A 16,084-nucleotide genomic window follows, 5' to 3' on the forward strand; every position below is an offset into this window, starting at 1 on the left:
TTCGGTCAGTATTTTGACGTGGTACCTTTACGTTTGAGGGGGCATAACAAAAGTTATCAGTTTGTTGAAATTTTACAGTGGCAGTAGATAGGCTGCTGGAGTGGTCAGGCTGGGAGTTGTTGAGGGCAGTCGGTTTCTGTGACTTTCTTCCAACTCTGTTAAGAATGCTGAAGCTGTTGAGGGCATGGTCTGTCCATGTCATTGGACCTGGCTGTTGGAACTGGTGTTGCTAAGGGAGGTGAAAATTTGGTCCGTGAGATATCCGGCGGTGTGGGTCAGTCCGGTGATGTTCTGGGTGAGCTCTAGGTTTCCTAGGTTCTCTAGGAGGGCTGTGGAGTGTAGTTTGAAGTGGTCTTCTAGGTGAAAGAGCATATATCCGAGGAGGATGGAATGTGCTGGTGTCAATGAGGAGGGGTTTGATGAAGTCTGTGATGTCACTTGTGAAGTTGACATGGGGTTTCAGAGGTGTGTAGACGTGGATTCCTCATAGGGTGAATGAAGTTGGCTATGGCATTGAGCTTGAAAGTGAGGTGTTCCATGTAGCTAGTGGTGGAGACCATGGTGGTGGAGTGGCTGATGGTGTCCTGTAATATGATGGCGACTCTGCCTCTCCGGACTTGTTTGGCAGTCTGTCTAACAATTGTGTAGCCGTTGGGCCTGGCTGTGGAGATATCTGATGTAGAGGTGGGGCTCAGACAAATTTCAGTGAGAAAAAGAATGTCGGGGAATGGTCGTGCAGTAGGTCCCAGATCTCTGTAACTTGCTTGGTTAATGAACGAGTTTTGAGAAACGATACAAGCGAGGGTTTTTAAGGTGGATGGTGTATGTGAAGGTGCTTGGGTGTTGTAAGTGTGGTTTGTGTGGCGGTGGTGAGTTTGGTGTGTGTGGGAGAGAGCATGAGAATTTGTAGGAGGTGCAGGTGAATGCATCTTCTGTGGTGTGAGATGTGGTGCGTCAGCAGTGCAGTGACTGGTGGCCAGAGTTGAGGGCGCAGAGGAGTGCACTATGCGCCCCTCCTCAAAATAGCTAGGAAGTGTGTTTAATGTTTTGCTTGTAACTTCGACGTCATTTGGCAAATCTTCATGAAAATTTCTATGAAAATAGATTCATCCTCCTCTTGTCCTTACTGGAAAGTTTTTGAGTGATCTGTGAAGCCGAAGCTGAGAGAAAGGGAAGGTCACAAAACACTTTTTCTCCCATGCAATATCCATAGGGAATTTTAGACAATGATACAGAAAAAACAGCTGTACAGAATTACGCCAAATTTTGCAGAAACTAGACCTTTAGCCATAAAGCATGATTTGGTGTAAATCTGTTCCGTGGTATAGTATATAAATGCGCTTCTCTGTTATGGGTATCCTTATTTTATTCATATTCAACCTGCTCAACTACCCTATGTTGTAAAATAGCTGGTACCCTTCATAGAATTCGAGTCTGGTACAATCGGTTGTATGCTGGGGGACTGGTAGCCTTAATGGACCAGTGCCACAACTTTAATGGTAGCTTCAAATGTTTAATTATTTTAATGAAAACAAAAATGTTATTATAATTTTTAAAAGTCTTCTGGACCACCAAAAAATACCCTCATTGTTATGAATATGTTAAAGAAGCTAGTGATGGAGTTCTACCATTGAAGCACAGTGACTTTTGCATATTGAAGATAAAACTGGTAACACAGGTGCAGCATATGAATGATCTAAGTAGTACACGACACAATCTGTGATATATTCAATATCTGATCGCTGAAAAAGGTTTTATGTCATATGTTAAGTAAGATTAATATTGTGTCCTTAATGAGATTAATATCACATGATTTCAATAATACCACGTCCGGAGGATAATTTATATTACTTGCGTGGAATAGGTTTTCCATCATTTATAAAATAATGATCTGTGTGAATGAATGGAAAACGAAAACTGAGAAACCACATTGAAGGAAACCAAAACATAGAAAATCAGTTTTAAGGAAAGGCAATTTTATGAAAACACACAAAAAAAAAATTAAACGAAACATTTAAAGAAAAGATAATTGTAAGGAAAAATCCAAAATTACATTAAACTTGGATGGAGTTTAGGACTACTGTGGGTTTTTGAGTTCAAGGGTTGGTAATGTTTGGTGTGATGAGGCATTTTTAGGGGTCAGGAATAATTGGCATTCAGATATAGAAATGGGTTTTTAGAGTTCAGAGATAAATGGAGTAATAAGATTTTTTAGTGGGTTTCAGGGTTCACAGTTGAATGGTATTTAGGTGTAGTAGGTGTTTTTAGGTTTCATGGATGGATGGAATGTAAGGGTTTTGAGGGGTTTTGGGGTTCATGGATGGGCAGACTTTTGGGATGGTGAGGGCTTTTAAGATTCAATTATGGGTAGCGGCTGAGGTGGATGGAATGGAGTTTAGGGTGGTGAGGGGTTTCAAGGATTCAGGCATGGGTGGGGTTTAGATCTAGAAAGGGTTTTTTAGAGTACAGGGATGAGTAGTTTAGAGTCATGAGGAGTTCTTATAGGTCATTAATGACTGGTGTTTAAGGACGGTGAGGAATTTTAAGGGTTCAGGGATGGGTGGAGTTTGGTGCGTTGAGGTGTTTTAAGGGGTATGGAATAGGTGGGGTTTAGGCGTAGAAAAGGGGTATTTAGGGTTCAGAAATTAGTGAAATTAGGGGTAGTGAGTGATTTTGTGATTCAAGGATGGTGACATTTTTGGGGTAAAAAAGTATTTTAGACTTCAGGGACGATTGTAGTCAGAGGTTTTAGGGAGCAGCGATTGATGGCGTTAAGCGGTTGTGAGTGATCAGCGATGGATGCTGTTTACGGTTGGTAATGAGTCAGCAAATTAAAAGCATCCGAAGTAATTGTTTGATAATGTAAACGATATGAATATGAAATAATTTCCCCTGAAATAAAGCACTAAAATAAATATCTCAGAAAAAACTGTTTACGAAAGGAAGACCTGCAACAAGAGCATTTATGCTTAAAAAAAAAAAAAACATTCAAAAGCCAATTTCGACCCAAAAGACATTCTATGAATTGGTTTCTACAAAAAGGTGAATGCCATTCATTCTGAAAATTTCCAGTTAACAGTTTAGGTGAAATGGTTTCTCAGTAATGGTATTCCATGAAATCGTTTTTCTTTGAAATCACATACACCCATAAAATAAGCATATCACCTGTGGGATGGGTTTGGTCTTGGATGTCTTTGGTAGGACTGATGTAACATGTATGACCTACATAACTCATACATATAAAATATATTCTTCCTGAGCTCCAACCTAATGCCATTTTATAACCATTCATTATCCACCAGGGTCAGGGCTAGTATATTGGCTGCTGGACAGGTAAGCTGAGTGTGATATCACATTACTTTATTCCACCCAATCTCCCAATAAAGGTGATTCGATCAGTATACTGAATCCAAAGTGAGAAAAATATGGGAGCAAGGGGGAAATTAGGTAATGAAAAGTTAATTACTTGGGAGGTGCACCCTGTCATATGTCTAGGGGTAGCTGTAATACGCAGCAAAAATCACCCAAAGCCCTTAATTGAAGGGATATTTACTTTAAGTGCAACTGCATTAGGAGAAAGAAGCGAGGAAGAGAATGCTCTTGGGCTCCATTTCCGGTCCTTTGTGTGTTTCTTAATCCACTAGTTGTGCATGAGAAGCAGGCACTTCTGTCTGCAATACTAATTCATTTGGCTAGGCACCAACAGCATGGACCATAACATCATTTGGCACTGCCTTCATGTGCATGGAGACACTAAAATCACAATAACCAGGTCCTACCAACAGTGCTCATGCATAATCATTAATCATCGGCAATACAAACTGTCATTGAGTGCAGCTTGGTAGCCTTTGTCATCATAACTCTCCATCCTTAAATTGAATATTAAGCATTTTAAGGTAGGGATTCTTTTTGCAGTTTACAAAACCAAATTGTGAATTGAGTTGTTAAACATTGCACTGCACAATTCAAATAAGCTAAAGGTTAAATGTCATCCAATACACATGCCTGTCTCTTTTTTAATTTCAGGTGTGTCCCTGGTTTGCTTTGGGGGCAGAAGAAAGTAAAATATAGTCTCTTCTGATGCCCTTATCCCTCCTAAAAGGAAGATAGGATATCAAGCATATGCATTCTGCTGTTAAATTGTAACGTATACCAGAATAGCCTTTTGCTGCCATTTAATCTCATTGGGTTTTGCCTTGTGAGGAGTATATCAGTGAAGGCAGTGAGCCACAGAGTAAAACAATAAATGCTCTATAGTATATACCTTTCAAGAGGTATATAAGTAGAGGCAGTTATGAAAATATCACTCGGTTATAGCTATTTTTGTACTCTGTGTTGTTTTTGTGGAGTAGTGCCTCAACCTTGGAGGTCACAGTTTGTATCTTGGACGGTACGAAACACCCTCCTCTGTGTTCATTGGGCATTTGTGCCTTCCGTAAAGGATATGACAGCAGTAGGAGAACGCTGCTTTTACTTTTGATACAAGTGGTTTTATAATCGGTTTCTTGCATAAGTAGAGATTCATTGTTTAGAGAATCTTTTTGTTCCAGCAGTGGATAGAATGCTGAGTTTGTGCCGCCTGAGTAGATGAGATGTCATTTGCATCACTTCAATAGGTTAGATTTGTGATTTCGCAAAAACTTCAATAAAATGGTGAAAGCATGAATGGGAGATGTGGGCATTGGATAGATGCAAGATGGATTACAAATCCTTTTGGATGGTAATGAATTTGGTGTATCAGAAAGGATAACATCCATTGTGTGTCCGTCATAAGTTCAGTGTGGCTTATGTAAGAGTTGATCTGGTTCCCATGAAAGTGTAATGTTTTTATTTTGCCTCAAGAAGAACAGGTATGTGTTGGGTCATATGTTTTTTGTTTTGTTGTGTCCTACTTGGAAATTTGATCTGTCAAGAGAGTGATTTGAGAGGGGAAGCTTTGTTGATTTCATTGCACGGTCAATTGTTTGATGTGTTGTTTCAAGTAATGATGAATTGAATGTATGTCCCAGGTGGATGATATTTTTTTATATGGGTGTGTTATGGATTTGTCCATTGAAAGTATGTTTTTTTTGAGAGGAGGATTTATTTGGTAATCCCTAAAGTAGATGGTGTGTAGAGGTTTGTCAAGGATATGGTGTAGGCTTTATCTTATTGACTGAAGATGTGTTTACTACAGTCTGTGGATGTATAGCATGTGCATGTCTCGTATGGATGTTTGATATGTTGGATATGCTTAAAGAACTTAAATGTGTTTGAGGGAAACCAAAGAAATAATTTGTCATTGGAAATTATTTTATGCTTGCTTCTTTATTTGTGACTTCTTGGTTGTGTCCAGTTGCCATATTGTGTTGTGTATGGTCATAAACTCTTAATTTGATGATATTCTTAGCCAATTTGTGTGCATTACTAAATTAGATCTACAAGTTACAGAAAATCTGTGTTAGGTGCAACATGCCAAATAATAATTTGTTCAAGGTATACCCTAGTAAGCAACAATATGTACATGCATTGAGTGTACACTGGGGAGATAATTTGCCATTTATGGGTAATTTGTTTGGTATTTCTTTGTGAGTGTTTTGATTTAATATGAAATGAAGACTTATCTCACAATTGACTTATGTTTTGGTCTATCTCAGTGGATTATAGGTTGGTTAGGTTTTGTGCATTTCATATGGAAAATAGGTTTCACTTGTGTCTTATGAAGCATGCCACTCATTTGTGGTTTTGACAGAAGATATGTTGTAACTGATGTAAGGAGGCATGCAGTATGTTTGAGTGAGAGATGGTTACTCAGGTGTCTCCGTCTGAATGGATATGTTCAATGTGACCCAAGAGGGGATGATATTTATGGATCTTGCTATGAAGCGATATTCTCATTGACAGATATGAGGAGATGGATTTGTCGAATGGAGGTATCATAAACTGGGCCTACTTAATCTTTTGTTGTGATTCAGGGAGGGATGATGTATTATTATGTTTTTAATGGAAGTGTAGTCTAATCAGGAGCAGAAATTGGGCTTACCTCGTGAAAAGATGGTTGTAGTGTTGACGATCATGTGATAAGAATTCAGTGGAGCTATGTGATGGGCCCCACATGTTGTAGCATATGGCAAAATTGTTTTTCACAGATGAACGTTTAGTATCAAGAAAAAATTCAAGCCTCTTTTTATTCGTCCAGTGACTTTTAATTGAAGAATTTTATTACCGCAGTTGACACAAGCGCTTTCAGCTCAGCGCTGTTCACCTTATGCAGGAAGAGAAATTCAAATTGTTGTTTCTTTTTAACATAAGAACACGATACATGCAATCCAAAGCAGCTAGTGTCCTTTTTAGTCAGACAGGTTAGTGTCTGAGGACATAATGAGCTCCCTGAAAGAGTACTGTGTCATTATATGGAACTGTGGTTTGATGTCTGTTTCAGTCTGCCTGTCTCCCCTCATATGTTCATCTCCCTGCTAAAGAGTAGGATGCACATGTCCTGCTGTATCTCAACCAAGTATTTCCCACATTTCAGCCATGGCTCTTTCATATTTTATATTCTGAGCATGCACTGTCACATCATGTTCTGTTCACCGTTAGTAGCTGTTGCGTCTTCACTGTTCATGTTCTGTAACCTGCATTTGCTCCTATGATTTATTAGGTATCCCCAGAAAAAATCCAAGGACCCCTCTGTCCAGCCTGCAGGGAGTGAACACCCTCAATGAGAAGGCACAATGGTATGTGGAATGAATTCTCAGAATGCTGGCTGCTAGTCAGTACCTACAGTCTGTGTTATAATTCTTCCATCGTGTTTGTAGTGCATGTTACTTTGTGATAGTGTGACCCTGGGCAGTCTGCATTCCCTGATGTGAGTGCATGGTGTAAAGTGTGCAGTTCTGTGACTGACCCATTAAAGATAATGGGGTAACCATGTGTCCCTCAGAACCTGGGTATTGGTAATACAGTCTACAATAGGTCCTGTTGGATAAATCAATTGCTTAGTATTCAATAAATGATACAACCTAAAAGAAATTAATTATGGAAACAGTCTAATAAGTATTTCTTAGCCACCAAACAAAACACTCGGAATATACTTATTCATGTGTTCATGTGTAATATTTACTTCTTTATAATATGGCTGTTACATATACGAATTCAACAACATATAACATAAAAAATGTGACTTTCATGAGTCAAGTGACATGAAGTGAAAAGGTGGTGTTGTGAGTGAAATATACAAGACATACAGATTACAAGCATATGTACATCATATGAATTACTGCGGGTCTGTCTCTTTACAGTTAATCTCACATGTTCTCACCACACCCTTAAAATATTCCTTTTTCTGTGAGGAGACCAATGGGCATGAGCTAAAGCCTTCTAAACCTGGCTACCTAGTGCTAGTGGAATATAAAGTAGTGCCTTTAAATGTGTGGTACAGTTAGTTTGAGGCTCATAACTGTAGCTTATTATTAGAGCCTGCTTCCAAATGACCATACTTTCCTTATCGTAGACTACGTCATAAAACATACTCTGCATCGTGGTATGTAACCAAACACTGAATTAATGAGAACTATCTATTATTATCAGTGAATACACTTAGGCTTGTATATGCAGAGTGGGACAGTATATCTGCTCTACTCAATATGTTTTATTCACAGAGGTAGAAACAACTGTTGAATTGTCGAACCAGTCAAAGCCCTGCGGACTGTGGAGCATAACATGCCTATAATTGCATAATTTTCAGTATAACTTTTTCAGTATAATATTTTTTTCCAATAATCTTTTTGGTTGTATTTTTATAGCTGAAAATGGCAGCATTTACATTTGTCCACAAAAGGATAGCTAACTGATGTAAATGCATTTACCTCTGTTGTATTCGATGCCACACTGGCGCACAAGTATGCAGTAGCAAGTCCCAGGTAGTGCCTGATCAAGGCATAGTTTGTGCCTCCCATTCACTCTCGTTTGTGGATATTCAGAATCTGCTCCTTCTTTGTCCACCCTGGAATAGGTTGGAGTGTTTACCCAGCAAAGGGTTGGAGCAAATCCCCTTCCAGCGGTTCCAGGGTGTGTAGGGGAACGGAATACTCCAAATCTTTGTGAAGTTCTTGGGGCCTAGAATTGTACCATCCATATAATTGCAAATTTAGAAGTTAGCAACTTACAAAATTGTCACATGATATTGCAAGTTGTGTGCCTCGAAACCTGCAACTGCTGCAGTCTTCCAGGTGCACTACTGGCTATGTGTGTTAATTGAAAAAGTGTGAATGTACATTCAGGCGGAGGTGTAAATCTCAGCATGTACTTTTAGACTCCATTTTGTGAGTTGGACCACAGTAGTTGCCAAAACACAATCGGTGTTCATATGTCTCTTAGCTGAATAAGAAAATTGCTTATTTTCAAGTTGTATTTGTACCCATTACTTATTGGGATGTGTAGGAGGAGCGTTCAATGTAAAAAAAAAAGAAAAAGGAGAAAGCCTTCATATTTTAAATGGGTTCTGTTTCTCCTTTGTACAGAGAATTATCAGATGGTGAAAGGAGCCAGCATGCCTTATTAGGCACACCCATTATGCATGGCAGTACCATCAAATTTTTAATCGGAGTGCTAATGGCCTGTTACTACTTGGATGGGTATTAAAACTGCTATATGTGCTTTCCTTGCCCTGTGTGCATACTCACTCTCTATGCGCGGCAAAAAGAAAACGGCTATGCGGGCGTTGAAGAACCTCTAGGAAGAACTCCTTCCACTGAAGAAACTGAATAACAGCATTCATAGCGCCGAAACTCCTGCAGGAAAAGGTTTAGAGAGAGAGAGAGAGAGAGAGGGAGGTCAAAAACACCATTGCTTGCTACAGTCCTGTTCAACATCACTCTAATCTCCTTGGATAAAAAGTACTTCCTGTTCGCTGTCAAAAATTAATACTGTGTGGAATTCTACCTCCACTATCCACCAAATATGCATTTGATGCTTCAAACTTTACAAAATAGAGACATTGTACTTCACAAGGACCATGCATTTAAATAAATCTGGCATCCTCATTGACCCTTGTCCGTACTGCATCTTTTCTCTCTATCATGAACTCATTCGCCCCACACTCACTATTCTGATTAACTTATTTTTATGAATTGATGCTTACCCCATTGAATGGAAACATGTCCCGCTCTTGCTGTTGCTTAAAAAGCCTTTTGCCGATCCTGTGGCCAACACAGACCTTTTTTCCTTATCCGGCTAAAGTCTTGGAAAAACAAGTCAGCCTGCAACTCACAAGCTACCTTGGAACTCAATTTCTGCTTGATCCCTTGCAGTCTGGCTTTAGAGCCAATCATAGCACAGAAACTCCTCTAATTGGTGCCATGGATTACACCCAACTCATCGATTGGGCTGCTGCTGCGCTAATCCATTTAGATCTGTTGGCTCTTTTGACACAGTATCACATGCCATTCTACTCCGATGCCTTTTCGATGCAAGTTTCTACTCTTCAGTGGTTTAGTTCTTATACCTCTCACTGGACCCACTCGGTATGTCTCCCCCAACTTCAGTCTGATGCCTCTTTTGTGTGTTGGTCCCCCAGTGTTCTTCCCTGAGCCCCACATTGTTTAATGTATAACTAATAGAGACTTCTAGCTACAGATTCCTTACCTTCGAATTTCCCAGGTGTCAGGCTGGATCCAGAAACTTTTGCTGACCAATACCCCATGTATACGGCGTCGGGTGGCTCCATTCGGCTCCACATGACGTCGTCGGCAGCGTCAGTTATGACATTGCGATGCCTATATAGGCACCACCCAGGCACGCGGATTTCAGTACTTTTAGTATTTCCACGCCAGAAGCACAGAGCCACGAAATAACTGATGTAGTCTTGTGCAAAAACAAGGGCCCTAAAAAGGGAGTAACCCTAGCCCTAATAAATATTCATTGTTCAATGCTAGATTGCACTTGAGACTGCCAACAATATCAAGAAGCTCAATGGTGTCACCTAGAAGGGAAATGGGAAAACAAGCTGATTATGTCTCAAGCAATATTTCAGTTGTCGGCTTCATCAACAGAGTCTGCTGGTAGGATTTCCATTCATTCCAAAATTATCAACTGAATTAATTATAATGCATGCATCCCTAACAAGATTGGGCCAACTGACGATATAACATCTTTGGTCTCAAGAGAAGATCAAATATCCCAGGAGTCTGTTGTAGCTGTTCACCTAACCCTTGAGACTTTCCCTCCACTCTTGTGGCAGACAGAGGTCTGATTCAGCCAATTATCACCACAACCAAGCATTATGTCAGAAAGGTCGGTGACATAAAATACAGAACTGTCACTGGAAGTGCAACCGATTTTGAAATGGGTGCTTGCCATTTATCTATCAACAAAACATGGTCTATCTGCCAAGACTAGAATAGAAATATTCAAGCGAATGCTTTGAGCGGCAAATGTTAGAGAATTAAGAATGACAATTAAGTTTACAGAGAACAATTTCTGTGACTATGGTTTTCCTCAAATATATCTATTCACAGACCTGGAAAGCAAAAAATGCCAAAGTTTTGAGTCCAGATTTCAGAGACTTTTGTAAACGCCCAGGTTCTGAGGTACACATGGCAGCCCCATTACAGTTCATATGCCATATTTCAGGGATGGCATTGGGGAATGCCCTTTTGTTTAACTGGTTAGGAAAATGGTTTCATACTTTCAGCAGCTTCCCCTAATCATAACAATATTAATATGTTCGAGGCATATGAGCTGTAGATCGTATACTTTTGCATAGATCGCCATCTGGTGTTAGGCTTGGATATTTGCACTTTGTTATTGTAGAAGTCTTTGTAGTCACAAGATAGTTGACTCCTCCTTTGGTTAGTAGTGTGCATGGGCATGGACTGTATCTCCAGATTGTTTTTTTCCGCCATCGGGTTCGGATGTAATTTGCTGCGCTCCGGGTCAATGTCGTTTTCGATTCCCCTTTGACGCGCAACAGCTCTCACCACTCAACAGTATTGTTTCGATTGCGATCTCTCGACGCGTATCCACGTCCAAAGACATTTTCGAGTCCGGTCGTCGACGTGGCCCGTTGGGCCGATCGGCACCATCAACCAGCATATGGAAAGGACTCCAGTCAAAAAATGCAGGTGTGGGGCTAAATTCCCACACACAGATGTCCACAAGGTCTACAACTTTTGTCTCTCTCTTGAACATGAGTCGACACTGCCATGCCTGTGACTCTTTCAGGTCCAAGAAAACTATACGTGATCGCTGGGCTTGGTAACACGAAATGTCCAAATCAACTGTTTCAGCACCGGACAACATCTTCGAGGCAGGCCCTGACGATCCAGAACCAGAGACAGGGGATGAACAAGCCAGCTTCTCCGAAGCCGACGAATCGGGCTCAGAAGACCAGTCGATTGCTCCAGGTAAACGGAGCGTGAGTGCTGACGTCAATGCCCCTGCCCCGAAAAAACAAAAGGCTCCGGTAACACCTTCACCTTCGGGTCTGGGTCGACACTGTGACACTACTTTAGAAGCCCCGCCTCCGGGCCTGGCTCCGAAGCCCACAAAGCCTTCAGGCAGCTTGGGATCGAGCCAGCCACACCACGGTGCCAAAAAAGCATCTTCGGCACCGAAACATAAACCTAAGGTACCGTCGACACCAGAATCTTTGGCACCGAAAGCGAAGCCCAAGGTACCAGACTCTTCGACACCGAAGCAAATGCAACCCAAGCCTTCGGATCCGAAAAAACCGCCTTAATCTTCGGAGTCGAAAACTCCACCTAAGCATAAGGACATAAACACCCCTCCTAAAGATAAAGAAGACAGGCCAAAGCACCACTTGGCGCCCAAGTCCTCGGCGCCGAAAGAAGACAACGGATCCAAGGAACTTTTCGACCCAGATCCACCGGATCCTAGGCAAAAAACACTCCATATTGACCCCATTACCGGCCAGGTCACTTCTATACCACCTAAGAAGAGGAAATTGGACACCTCAGAAACACCTTAGATACCCTCCAAGAAAAAAAGACTCATCTACCTCACCTATGAGGCCTTTCTCTCCACCTCCACAGCTTCCAAGCATTAGATTCTCTCGAACACTTTCCAGTTCCTCCTCCTTCACCTACACCACAACAGGATGATGAGGATTTAGGGGGTGGAGATGAAGATATAGACCCACCACATGATAATACAGATACTGATGATGATACCCACAGTATCCCACCTCATGACTCATGGGACGATTATAATGTTCCAGATGTACCTGAGCCAGATTTATATCCCTCCAGACCGTCCCCTCCAGATGACAATGTAGGGTTTGCGCAACTAATAAATAGAGCTGAACAATACCATGGGGTTGAACTCCATTCCGACCCTATGGAGGATGATTTTTTTTTAGAGACATTCTCGCAGCCTCAAAAACAACAAATACTCTCCCTATGCTCAAAGGGATGATTAAACATGCCCCTGAGGTTTTTAAAGATCCTGTCAGAGCTAGAGTGCTCAATCCTAGAATTGAGAAGAAATACAAGCCAGCTCCATGTGATCCAGCTTACATTAAATGTCAACTCCCTCTGGACTCAGTAGTGGCAAATGCCCGTAAACTGGCAAATTCCCAAACCACAGGTGATGCCCCTCCGCCAGAGAAAGAGTCTAAACTACTGGACGCATCAGGTAAAAGAGTTGTGTCCCAAGCGGCAAATTTTTGGCATATCGCCAACTCACAAGCTTTACTGGCTAGGTATGACAGGGCTCACTATGATGAGCTTGAAAAGCTCATGCAGCATCTTCCAGACGAATAAAAGACCAGGCAAATGATCTCATACAAGAGGGAAAGTTAATCACAAACACCTCTATAAGCAGATACAGCATCCCGCACAATTAATACAAGTGTGTTACTACCTAGACATGCGTGGCTGTGCATATCTGGTGTCAAACAAGAGGTGCAGACTACCATCCTCAATCAACCATTAGATCAGGAACACTTGTTTGGACCCACTGTAGACTCATCTTTAGAAAAGATGAAAAAGGACACAAACAGCCAAATCTATGGGGGCTCTGCAAGCAACAACTAGTAGAGGTTCTTTTCGTCGCTCCTCTTATAGGGGTGCCTCCAAGACCATTAGTACAGAAACCACCTCTTCTACTTAAAAAACCCCACCCAAATGTCCCCTAACAGAGGTTGTTATTTTAGAGGGAATTACAGAGGCAATAACAGAGGGAGAGGGTGTGGTTCTAATACCTGCAACTCCCCCACCACAAAACAGTGACTTCCCTCCACTCCCCCCAGACCACTCCACTCCGGTTGGGGGAAGACTATCACAGTTCCTACCTGTATGGAATTCCATCACCACAGACAGGTGGGTAAGACAAATTAACCAGTATGGTTACTGCCTGGAACTCACTTCTACTCCTCCCCACATACCTCCCAAACAGCTTCCAATGTCCACAGAACATCTCACTCTTCTCAAACAGGAGGTTCTCTCTCTCTTGCAAAAGCATGCAATAGAACCGGTTCCCTTACATCACCAAGGTACAGGGATTTACTCCTTTTATTTCCTCATTCCAAAAAAGGACGGCACTCTCAGGCCAATATTTGACCTCAGACCATTAAACCTGTACATACAATCTGACCACTTTCACATGGTCACTCTATAACAGGTCCTCCCGCTCCTTCAACAAGGCGATTTCCTTGCCACTCTAGATCTGAAGGATGCCTACTTCCACATTCCTATTCATCCTGCTCACAGGAAATACCTATGGTTCGTAGTGGACGGACAACATTACCAGTTCAAAGTCCTTCCATTTGGAGTCACAACAGCACCCAGAGTCTTTACAAAATGTCTCGCTGTGGTAGCAGTTCACTTAAGAAGACAACACATTCATGTGTTTCCTTACCTAGACGTCTGGATCATAAAAGCCAAGCCACGCAGCGATTGTGTACAAAACACACACAACACAATCCAGCTGCTTACACAACTTAGGATTCACAATAAACCTTACCAAGTCACATCTCCAGCCGTCCCACACCCAACAGTATCTAGGTGCAACAATAGATACTTCCAAAGCCCTTGCATACCCCAACCCAACTAGCATAGCCAGTATGCAAGCCCTCATAGCAAAACTTCAACCACAACACTCACTACCAGCTCAAGAGTTCATGCAGCTAATAGGGATGATGGCCTCTTGCATCTTAATCCTCCCTTACGCAAGACTCCAAATGCAACCATTACAGGAATGTCTAGCACAACAGTGGAACCAAGCTCAGGGTCAACTTACAGATCTGGTGTTGGTAGACAGCCGCACATAGCGCTCTCTGCAATGGTGGGGCACACAATCTTTCCAAAGGGCAGCCGTTCTTCGACCTGGTTCCACAAATAGTGCCAACAGCGGACGCATCGCTCACCAGCTGGGGAGCTCATCTCTTAAACCACACCATTCAGGGTATATGGACCCCTCAACAGAAACTCCTCCACATCAATCACCTGGAGTTACTGGCCATATTTCTCGCCCTAAAGTCATTTCAGAAACATCTCCTAGGCAAAACTGTCCTCGTCCGAACGGACAACATGACAGCAATGTACTATATACAAAAACAGGGGGGGGCACACTCTCTGCAGCTTTCACGCCTAGCACAAAGCATTTGGAGATGGGCCATTCCTCAAAAGATATACCTCTTATCAGAGCATCTACCTGGGATACACAATCAAATTGCGGATCTGCTCAGTCGTCAACAACCGCAGATTCACGAATGGGAACTTCATCCGCAAGTTCTTAATCTGTTTTTTCAAATGTGGGTCCACCCAGATATAGATTTGTTTGCCACACATTTAAACACAAAATGCCCAAACTTCGCCTCCAGGTAGCCACACCCATTGTCCAAAGGCAATGCGATATGGATGAACTGGTCAGGCAGATTTGCGTACGCTTTTCTACCTCCCGCTCATTCCGTTGCTGGTGCGCAAGCTCAAACAACAGTCTCTCACAATGATCCTGGTTTCTCCAACGTGGGCCCGACAACCATGTTTCACAACACTGCTGGAACTCTCAGTAGTCCCACACCAAAAGTTAAGCCTTTCCCCAAAGCTTATCACACAGAACCGTGGAGAGATAAGTCATCCAGAACCAGCTCAACTGAACCTAGCGATCTGGCTCCTGAAGTCTTCGAGTTTGGTTACCTCAATCTCCCACCAGACTGCATGAACGTCATTAGAGAAGCTAGACGTCCTACCACTAGAGCATACTATGCAGCTAATTGGAAAAGATGTGTTGTTTACTGCAATAACAACACAATCAATCCACTAGATGCTTCAACTCAAAACATCTGTTATCTCCTGCATCTACAAAGATGTAATCTGGCATACACATCCATACGATTACATCTTGCTGCTATAGCAGCTTACTTAGAGAACAGACAACACTTGTCATTGTTTAGGGTACCTCCCATCAAAGCATTCATGGAAGGCCTTAAGAGGATAATCCCTCCCAGAATTCCACCCTCTCCAGTATGGAATCTAAACATAGTCCTTACAAGGCTCATAGGTCCCCCTTTCGAACCTTTACATAAATGTGAGTTACAGTTCCTCACATGGAAAGTAGCTTTCCTTGTGGCTATCACGTTTGTCAGAAGAGTGGGTGAACTCCAGGCATTAACCATACAAGAACCATTTTTGCAAATACATCACAGCAAAGTGGTTCTTAGGACAAACCCTAAATTCGTACCTAAAGTAATTTCGGCCTTTCACCTTAAGCAGTCTGTTGAGCTCCCAGTATTTTTTCCTCAACCAGACTCAGTAGCAAAAAGAGCTCTTCATAGGCTTGACGTCAAAAGGGCTATTCTTTACTACATTGAAAGAACAAAAAGTTTCATGAAAACTAAACAACTTTTCGTAGATTTCTTACCACCACATAAGGGCAATCCTATATCAAAAGCTGGGATTGCCAGGTGGATCGTTAAATGCATTCAAATATGCTACCAAAAAGCAAAGCGTACATTATCCATTCCCCCTAGAGTGCATTCCACACGCAAGCTAGGGGCATCCATGGCATTCTTAGGAAACATCCCCTTGGATGATATTTGTAAAGCCGCAACATGGTCTACACCGCACTCTTTCACAAAACACAA

The 16,084-nt window shown here is 41.9% G+C and overlaps 1 protein-coding gene across 6 annotated transcripts in view; it reads left to right on the top strand.

Moving 5' to 3' along the window:
- The window catches only part of MYO9A (myosin IXA), a 1,236,948-nt gene that overhangs the window by 672,377 nt on the left and 548,487 nt on the right, over positions 1-16,084 (top strand). For all 6 annotated transcript variants that reach the window (XM_085643964.1, XM_085643968.1, XM_085643966.1 and 3 more), the window contains one exon: positions 6,641-6,716. In XM_085643964.1, the coding sequence (XP_085500090.1) occupies positions 6,641-6,716 (76 nt within the window). The remainder of the gene's footprint in view (positions 1-6,640; positions 6,717-16,084) is intronic.

This window comes from Triturus cristatus, chromosome 3_1 (genome assembly GCF_964204655.1).
Source record: "Triturus cristatus chromosome 3_1, aTriCri1.1, whole genome shotgun sequence".
Classification (NCBI taxonomy): Eukaryota; Metazoa; Chordata; class Amphibia; order Caudata; family Salamandridae; genus Triturus; species Triturus cristatus.